Source organism: Strix aluco, chromosome 26 (genome assembly GCF_031877795.1).
Source record: "Strix aluco isolate bStrAlu1 chromosome 26, bStrAlu1.hap1, whole genome shotgun sequence".
Lineage (NCBI taxonomy): Eukaryota > Metazoa > Chordata > Aves > Strigiformes > Strigidae > Strix > Strix aluco.
In genome coordinates, this window is record NC_133956.1 from 4471273 (window position 1) to 4480967 (window position 9695).

The 9695-nt window shown below is 53.3% G+C and overlaps 1 protein-coding gene across 1 annotated transcript; it reads right to left on the reverse strand.

Moving 5' to 3' along the window:
- Window positions 1–243: 243 nt before the first annotated feature.
- KDF1 (keratinocyte differentiation factor 1) lies at window positions 244–9409 on the reverse strand. The gene is made up of 5 exons (XM_074807153.1): window positions 9380–9409; window positions 7953–8123; window positions 4793–5906; window positions 3809–3883; window positions 244–2557 (listed from the first exon to the last, which is right to left on the reverse strand). The coding sequence occupies exons 3-5, from the start codon at window positions 5886–5888 to the stop codon at window positions 2475–2477; spliced, it is 1254 nt and encodes a 417-aa protein (XP_074663254.1). The 5' UTR covers window positions 5889–5906; window positions 7953–8123; window positions 9380–9409; the 3' UTR covers window positions 244–2474.
- Window positions 9410–9695: the final 286 nt, after the last annotated feature.

Genomic DNA, 9695 nt, shown 5'->3' on the forward strand with positions numbered 1-9695 from the left:
CTTTAGTTGTGCCCAGCTTCCCCGTGTCCCACCCCAGCCCGGCATCCAGCCCTCTGATCAATCCCCCTGGGCACGGGCAAGTGCTGCCAAATGGATGAAACAAAATCTTTAGTTCATGTGCTGCTGGGAAAGCAGGGATCAGCACCCCCCGCTGCAAGCCCCCCAGCCTGGCCCAGGCTCCCTCGCTGAGGGATGTTCTCCCCAAACTGATGCAAGCAGGAATGTAAGAGACACAGCACAGGTAAAGAGCACATCTTTTGCTTTATAAAAAAGACCAAATCAGGTGTTTAAGGCCAAGGAGTGCAAAAGAATCCCGTAAGACACCACAGGTGCACCAGCTTCAGGGACCATCGAGTTGACAGTCTTCCTCTTAGTGAGTTTTTGGGGTTGTTTTGGGGCTTTTTTGCAAGCTTAATCCATACACATTCACTCTTCGTACACAGACTAAACATAAAAAAAATGTCTTATTGCATCTGTCATAGCGATCGGCAGCTCTTTGCAAGTCCATCCTCACCCCTCGTCTCCAAAGCTCCAGCGCACAGACCACAGAGCTCCGTGTCAGCGTGACCCACACTGACGCCTCAGTGCACAGGTTTAAGTAAACTTGTCCAAATACGTATGTACAAATCCGTTCAGAAGCAGGACGCCAAACGGGTCCCTCGGTACATGTGGCATTCGGAAGGAGGTGACCAAACACAGCTCCTCTGGGAGTCCTGGGTTGGCCTCGCTTCAAGTCTTTTCCTTGCATAAACAGCTTTAAAAACAAAGCAGGGAGGGGAAGCCAAATCCACATCTCAGCCTTTCCCCTTTATTTTCAAAATCTCTCTCAGTCAGTGTCTTAAGGTGTGTTCTCAGTACTGTCCGTGATTTATGAAAGCACGCTCTGAAACGCGAGCAGTTTACAAAAACAGGCTCTAACAGGGACTTGAACTGTACATTTCAAAGGGCTTTGGCTGGTTAAATAAGCCTGACTGCTCATGTGAAAAATTAAATCCTTTCCCCCCTACCCAGACTTTTGAAGAGTAATCACAGGCTATGAAATAAAGGCACATTTCAGTTCAATTAAGGCACGATTCAGTTCAATTAAGGCACAAAAACGTGGTCCACACCAAATCACAGGGCCTATTTTGGTTTTCCTCTCCCCAGAAAACAGTGGGCGTTTATTCTATGGCTGGTAAATTCAACTAAGCGTTTTCTATTCACGTCCAAGGGCACCCGAAGGTATAAACAGGTCCCATGGCTTCATCTGTTTACTTTATGATAAACAACCAAGTGGCAACACCAGTAAGATAGAGCTTCCTCCTGCTGCAGCGCTGCAGCCCTCAAGGTCGCCTGGCGCGGTGCCCTCGGATTAGCACCACCACATCTCCGGCCGGCGGCTGCAGAGGGGCGAAGGGAAGGAGCCGGCGCCGAGCACCCACCGGGCAAAGGCAGGACCAAGCAGTTCCTCACAGACCCTCTGGAGACTCTCAGGAGAGGCTTTCCTTTTGAAGCAAGCCACTTTTAAGAGAGTTTCCAGCAGAATAGTCAAATTAGTTAGAAAAACTTAAAAATGAACCGACTATTTCCGACAGCTGCCATAACCTGAGCTCAAGGCTGGCCCAGGGACACCAAGCGTGACGGGGAAAGGTGGAGGAGTGAGGAAGAGGTGACTGCACGGCACGGGTCAACCCGTGCAATTGGTAACACCTCGCGCCCGCAGTTCACATCGGACTGGCGGTGGCTGCAAAGCTGAACCCCGGGATCTGCTCGGGAGGTGCGAGCGGGGCGGCTGTGCGGGCACCCCACCCCTCTGCGAGGGGCTCTATCTTGGGAGACACGCCAAGAGGGCAAAGATTAAACGAACCACATTACCTGAACCTTCTCCTTATGAGGCAGCAAGAGATGACGCCACTAAGGATCAGCAGGAAGGAGGAGGATCTGGCTACTGCAAACACCAGGAATAGAGGACTTAGGCTTTTGGGACAAACCCAGCCACTTTAAATAGAGATTTGGGTCCCTAGAGAGCAGGGGCTTGACCTTCACCGTAGCATCGGCACAAACACAGACACACCATCCAGTTATTCCCTACCCAAGTTAACTTATGCAACGCCAGAAAGCAAGAACTGTGGAACAGATCCTCAAAGCAGGGAAAGGACTGGGCCACTGAGGTTGCTGAAGCTACACCTGAAGGATGGAAATCATAGAGGCACAAGTTATCTGATACTTCCTTGTCCATCTTCTCCTCCCTGGGCACACATTCCACCTCCCAAGTTCATCAGCTGCACAGTTCACTTCCTTGATGTTCTATATAGTCCAAAAAAAAAAAAAAAATTCCAGTGAAATTCAGACAGCAGGAGAAATTTGGCTTCAACAAAGGATCAGGGTAGACTGGGGGGAAAAAAAAAAGTGGCATAGCACACTCCATATTGAAAGAGGAGAAATCTGATTGCAGCAGAGCCTTGGAACGCCTGCTGCTGCTTGGGTCCTTTTCCTTAACAATACACCTGAAGCAGAGGTGCCCCAGATGAGTCAGTCTCTGTGTCTTGGAAAGAAGAATCTCTGCTTGTTGGAGAGCCTTGGAGAGGAAAGAGAAGAGATGGTGACATTAGACAACGTGAACTATAGCAGTTCCTGGCAGTTAGGCAAGCAACTGCCACAAAAGGCTTTGTGTATCATGAGGGAGGAGAAAGCCACACAAAGCCCACAGGCAGGGAACAGCCCTGCCTGTATTGTAGCCATCTTCTAGGAGAGATCTGTTATTATGCAGGAGAAAACTTGTCTTTTAGCCCTGGGCTGCTCTTTGGAGTGGAGCACACATGCCATGAGGATCAGAGCTCAGGGGACAGCCTGTCACTCTCCCCTGCTTCCCTTTCGCACAGTTCCTTTTGTTCCCAGTATAACCCAGCTGTGAACTCAGCTGCTCACACCCCAAATACAGCCCCAAACTTTGTCAGGATACCCAGAGACCAAAACTCTCGGGCTAAATGCTGTGCATGGACAGAGAGCACTCCAAACTTGGGTTTCATTCTCTTTCCGAAGAACCCAGCAAGCCGGGCAGACACCAGCCTTCTGAGTCTCCTTCACTCCCAGAGCTCGAGAGAACTACACCCCTTACGGTAACCTAAGAGGCAGATGTCAGCTCAGCCTTTGCAGATGGTGAAAACTGAGGGGATACATAATACAGAATCACAGAATCATCTCGGTTGGAAAAGCCCTTGAAGCTCCTCCAGTCCAACCATGAACCTCACCCTGACCGTTCCCAACCCCACCAGATCCCTCAGCGCTGGGTCAACCCGACTCTTCAACCCCTCCAGGGATGGGGACTCCCCCCCTGCCCTGGGCAGCCCATTCCAACGCCCAACAACCCCTTCTGCAAAGAAATCCTTCCTAAGAGCCAGTCTGACCCTGCCCTGGCACAGCTTGAGGCCATTCCCTCTTGTCCTGGCGCTGGTTCCTTGGCTCAAGAGACTCATCCCCCCTCTCTGCACCCTCCTTTCAGGGAGTTGGAGAGGGCCATGAGGTCTCCCCTCAGCCTCCTCTTCTCCAGACTAAACCCCCCCAGTTCCCTCAGCCGCTCCCCATCAGACCTGTGCTCCAGACCCTGCACCAGCTCCGTTGCCCTTCTCTGGACACGCTCGAGTCATTCAATGGCCTTTTTGGAGTGAGGGGCCCAAAACTGAACCCACTCATTGAGGGGCGGCCTCACCAGTGCCGAGCCCAGGGGTCAGATCCCTTCCCTGTCCCTGCTGGCCACGCAGGAGGTTCAGGGCATTCCCCTCACTCCTGCGACGCCTTTGCAGCTGAGACCCCTGGCCAGGTACGTTACCTGCGCTGCTGTGCCGCCTCATGTTCCTGGCCATCACATCTGCTGGTGTTTCTTCCGATATTTGCACGGCCAGATCTGGAATGGAAACCGAGAGGGCCTGAGACAGGAAAGGACACGGGCAGCTCTGACTCAAGCCGCCTGTCAGGGAACGCACAGGGCTCTCCTTCTGAAGGCACCACCCTCAGGTAGCAGGAGAGGTAGAGTCTGATTCTTCAGATTGCTTCCACCATTGTCTTGGTAATCTGAGCTTTGCAGTCCCTAAATACCAGGAAGCAACAGCAGCCTTACTGCTAAACTGGGAAGCACAACAGCCACCCGGTTTCCTTTGCTACTTCTGGATGTCTCCTTGCCCCCCACACTCAGCTTTTCAAGGTCTTTCTACAACAAACTCTCTTACAACCTGTTCTGGAGGTCAGGCTGCTCCAGACAAGGAGGAGAGCATCCCTGACGGAGCCAGGAGGCACTCACGCCACAGCAGCAGCCCTCCCCTCCTCTTTGTAGGGGTATTACTGGCTGCTCCTCACCCCACCGTGTAGAGGAAGTCTCAGCTCGAAGGAGACACCCTGTCATGGCAGTCTAAGGGTGGCATTAGCAAAGAGCCCTGGTAGAACACAGGGGAGAGAGACAGCTTAGCAACTGGACATCCTCTGGCACAAGCCAGCTCGTCTGGTCATACCAGTTAAGTTTGACTCACGGTCTTTCTGCCTAGCTTAGAGGTGCGGAGGAATCATTGCAGTAGCAGCAGAATAAGCCCTTATACTGCTCAGAACAAACTGCACTGACAGTGAAAGATACTATCAAGGAAGCCAGGACACAGTGAGTGGTGAGGAGCAGAGGTCTCCAGTAACAGGGAAGGACCTCCGTTCACACATCCCAGGGGAACAAGCCCAGCCCCAAGACAGACATCAGCGTGCAACCCTGCTCTGTGGCTGTGATAAAATAACCCTTGTATTGAAGCAGTGACACCAAGGAACCCACACGTACCGTCTTGGCTGATGACCATGGACTCTAGCATCGTTTCGTTACCGCTGTCTGGCGCGTTGCCTCTGCTGGACTTCTCCTCGTGGCTCTGGCTGGCTGGGATAGAAATATGGGGCCGGACCCTGCTTTTCCGGGTGCTGATGCGTATGATGCCTCGGACCAGCCTGCATTCAGCATCCTGCTCATCCAGGTTGTAGTCCTGAGTTATGCTGTTGATGAGGTCCGAGATCTTGTTGGTCTTCTCCAGGAAGACAGTGTCTGACGTGCACTTGGCCAGCTCATCGATCTGGTGGACGCTGAAGAGCTCCGTCAGTTTCTTGAAGATCAGGACGTCGATCTCCCTGCTGGACATGGAGCCGTTCAACTCGCTGATGTCCAGGTCGGACTCGTGGAAGGAATAATACTCCTCCGAACTCCGGTGGCTGCTGGGGAGCGGTGGCTTTTCTATGCTGTTCCTGAAGGGCTTCTCTGGCAGCAGCTCTTTGCAGCATGAATCCGATTCCAGGTGGTGGCTGGGGCTCCTGTTTTGATAAACAGGAATGCCCTTCAGTTTCACATCTGGGTAACTGAAACTGCTACCCATGCTGGACTTTTTGATCTGGTTCCCATTCTTCTCAGTGGGAGAGACGTTGGCGGGGCTGTTTGGCAGTCGCCCGTTATAATCTCCGTTCTTTCCATCATCAGTGGAGGTCTCGGTGGGCCCGGGATAGGGGATACAGACACTGCAGTCCTGAAAGCAGCCCCCACAGGTCACTATACAACAGAAAACAGCCTTGTATGTGTTCCAGGCCTGAGACAGAGATGAACAGCAGAAGCTCTGGTTTGGGGGAGCCTCCGCTGTACCAGAAATAAACGTGATTGTTTCTGCCTCTCTCCCGTTGGAGTCTTTGAGGTCAGCTTTGCGGCCTTTCCGATCCCGCATCTGCTGGGCTCTGCTGCGGCTCTGTTTGATTTCGGGTGTAGAGCCGCTGAACACCTCCAAACTGACATCTGTCTCCTTGGACGCTCTGGTCCGCAGGGGCACGGCCTCCTGGTAGGGCTGGTTCAGCTGGCGGTGGCTGTTCAGGTCGTGGGGGAGTCCTGTTTTCCGGCCCAGCATGGCTTACCGCTCACACACCTGGAGAACAAGAAGGTCTCAAGTCAAGCATCTGTCACCAGTCTCACCTTAGCGAGCCGCTGCTCAGCAGAGGACTCTAACATTCAAATTCAGCAGTTCTCAAATTCAGCGTTTCCATTATTTACAGAAATATTTTGCATTAGGACTCATGCTGTTCTCACTTGTCGCATAGAGAGGGAATCCAGGCTGGGTTTCAGGGCTCTCCGACTGCTCTGGCTTTACTGCTTCCCTTTGGTAGACGCTTGAATCAGAAGAGATATGCTTTAAAAGAACTATTTTTAAGACATCAAAATCCCTGTAACCTTCAGAAGAGGTTTCCTCAATGCAGCTGGAAGACAAGTCAGGCTCCAGAGCAACAAATGAGCAGCACAGCCGTAGGCGGAGCCAGCTGCCAGGCTCCGAAGGGAAAGTATCTTTTTTTAAACAACTTCCCCTTTGTCTTGCATTCTTTAGGATTAAGCTGGGCCCTGACAGCGCTTATCTGTTTCAAAACACACCATGCCCAGGAGGAGATGACAAGCAATCAATCATTATACAAACTGCCAATTCAGACTCCAGATTATTCGACGCTATTCAAATTTAGAGGATTTAGCAATGACGGCGTTACTGACACTGATGATTTTTGCTAGTCGTGCTACGGCTGTGTTACCCTAAGGAAAACTCATGTCATCTGGATTAAAGAAAAGATCTTGTCAACAAGTCGGTCTCAAATCACGCCTCACGGGAGCAAAACCTTCACAAAGCCCTACTACAGAAATCCTACAGCTCAACTGTTTTTCTCGTTGACACGGCACTAACAGCTGCCCCAGGTTTGCACGCAGGAGTAAACTCTTTTTACAGGGTACTACGTCACACTTCAGCTCCGCAGATCCAACACGCAGAGTTTGGCACATTAAATCTCCCTCTTATGAAGAAAGCTCGGCACCGGGCGATGGCGAGGGAAGTCAGGTCAAGGCTGTCACTCTCCACTTCTACTGCTGCTGCTTTTATCCCAGACTATAGTGGGCCCCTAAATTGTCCACGGTTTCTAAGCTTCTTGGCTAACACTGCTCTCACCCCCAAGAGATCCTTTTAGATACTAATTAGGCTAATTAATAAGCAGTGAGAGCTCAGCCATAGCTTAAGTGTTTTTGGACTGTCCCTGCTGCTCTACTATATACTTTCTATAGGGCACCTCAAGCATGAATAAATAAATCTGTCCTACTTTGTTAGAGCGGTGTCTCTTTTCCCCCCTTTTTTTAAAACAAATAGCAACGTTGCTTCCACAAAGAAACAGGCGCAGACTGAAAACCAGGCAGTTACAGCACACCACTGCTTTCCAGGAATATTTTGGCTCCATTAGCTTATAAAAATCCGTAAGTAGCTCATGTCCCAGGAGCTCCCTTTGCACATTCCTGGACAATATGTTAAATATAAAAGCCCCAGACGCTCCAATTTCAGTGCTGAGCAGACAGAGCTCCCTAGACTCAGTATTAGCTGAGAGTTTTGATTGCTTTCACTTCACAACAACAGGGTTTTTTTTCCTCAGCTTCACCATTTTTGTAATGCAGTTCAAAATTGAAAAACAAATTGAAAACATTTGAGCTGATCTAAGCACAGAACTGCTTACTGGGGTATTTCTCTCAATACTGAGGCCTCATCAAGAGATCCGACATCTGCATTGCACAGTAACAATCATTTATATAACAATATATAATATTCTGGAATTTCAGAGCATTTTTGACATAGGGAAGAGCGTTATCTCAGCTCTAGAGAAAAAGACTCACAGACTTAGAGATTAAACCACTTGCCTGACATTGCACAAACCCCCAGCTGCATCTCCAGCCCCGAGCGCTGAGCTCACCCCCTTCCCATCACAGCTCATGCTTCTGTGACCACTGGATCACCCATCAGAAAAGTTCCCCGGGAGCACACACAAGGCACAGCTCCTCGATCCAGCGGCTTCTCCAGCACAAGCAATGGACTGGACCCAAACCCACAGCCAACTGCTTAAGACAGCCATAAACAAAAGCTCGGACTAAAACCCACAGCTGAGCTGATACTCACAAGATCGTTGGGAGCCTTCTCTGTTCTCACGCAGGCACCGTGTGTGAATAAAGATCCTTCTGAAGAACTTCAACATCTGCTTCAGAAGAGCAAGGAGGGATTCACAGACAGTTTGTGCGTCTAAGGGTTAGCCGGGGTCTAAGATCTTCATTGTTCAGAGGACAGGATTTCCTTTGAAAGTTTTAAAAAAGCTAAATTAAGTTGTGAATCTACTCAATAAAACCAATAACCATATTGCTGGTGTTGTTTGAAGCTAGGGAAAGCAAAGCATTAACTTAAAAAGGGACCAGAGGACCTAAATTCAGGATACAAGATTTACACACAGATACAACTTCTCTTAAATATATGGAAGCATCAGTAGCTGTTTCTAAGTTTTCTAAGCAGCCTTGCCAGGAGCTGAAAGCTGCCCTGTAAAGCTCCCGGACTCCTGACTGCTCTGCGGGCTCTGATGGAGACCCTGGCCCAGAGTAACACGGATCTCTCTGTGCTGCTGCGTCCCCTCGCTCACCTCCCTGGGATATAAACAACCCGGCCAAGGAACTGCCTCTGGCCAAACACTTCCCTCTGCCCCTGGCCCAAAACGCCCCCCGTTCCAGCTGACAACCAGGGCTCCACCACAATGCAGGTAAACCAAATTGGCCCCTTCCTTCTCACAAACGAAGCGCTGCAAAGGGGGGAGACCCGCCTGGGGACCAAGCAGAGACCCCTCTGCCTACCCTGGGCCCCCGGGCGTCCTCGAGACGGTGGATTTTGGGGAAAAGAGAAGCTGGCAGTAGAGAAGAGCTGGTTCCCAGCGGCATCGCTGACCGTCCCGGCAAGGCCGGCCCTTTCCCGCAGAGGCTCCCCACTGCGCTCCCCCTTTACTTCTTCAGCCCTCCAAAGCCAAGCCGACCCCAGCAGTGGCCAGAGAGACCCGACCCCCCCCCCCCCCCACAGCGGGAGGGCTCCTCCCGACACCAGTCCCCCAGGGCAAGGACACGGAAGGTCCCAGAGCAGCGGGAGGGGCAGAGCGGGGGGAACAACGACAGCTCGGGGACAAGCGGTGGCGGGGGCGGCCTGTCCCCAGCCCTGAGTGGGGGGCCGGGGCACACGGCGCCTGTCTTGGGGGAGGCCCGGGGCAGGGGGACGGCACCCAGGGCACCCCGGTCTCGGCGGGGAGGACCGTGGGGATCCTCGGGGAGGGGGGAGTGCCCGCCCGTCCCTCCCGCCGTCCCTCCCTCCCGGCCGCGGCCTGCTGCTGCCCCCAGGCCCGGGACGGGCGGCCCCGCCGGGGGAAGCGCCGAGCGGCGGTAGCGGGCGCTGCCGCGGCGGGCCGGCCCCGGGGCTGAGGCCGGGGCTGGGGTCAGAGCCGGGGGAGGGGTGTGTGTGTGTGTGTGTCCCCCAAAACTCCCGGCGGCGGCGGCGCGGCCCCCCCGCCCCGGCGTTACCTGCCAGCCAGGGAACGGCGTCCGGCCCCGCCCCACCTGGGCCAGGTGAGCCACGTGACCCGCCCGACGGGCCGCCGCGAGGGACAGCAGAGCGCGGCGGGCGAAGCTGCCCCGGCCTGGCCCCGGCCCCACGGACCCCCCGGCCCCACGGATCACTGTCCCGATGGAACCCCCGTCCCCACGGATCCCCGTCCCCACGGATCCCTGTCCCCATGGATCCGTGTCCCCACAGACCCCTGTCCCCATGGCCCCCCGTGCCCACGTCCCTTCCCCACGGCCCCCCATCCCCACGGCCCCCCATCCCCACAGACCCCTG

Bases quoted from the DNA above. Each gene is read 5' to 3' on its own strand.
- KDF1 (XM_074807153.1), bottom strand. From the start codon at position 5,888: ATGCTGGGCCGGAAAACAGGACTCCCCCACGACCTGAACAGCCACCGC. The intron at 3,884-4,792 runs GTACGTGTGGGT...TTTCCATTCCAG, and splicing joins CATGGTCATCAGCCAAGACG to ATCTGGCCGTGCAAATATCG. The intron at 2,558-3,808 runs GTAACGTACCTG...TTCCTCTCCAAG, and splicing joins GAGGCGGCACAGCAGCGCAG to GCTCTCCAACAAGCAGAGAT.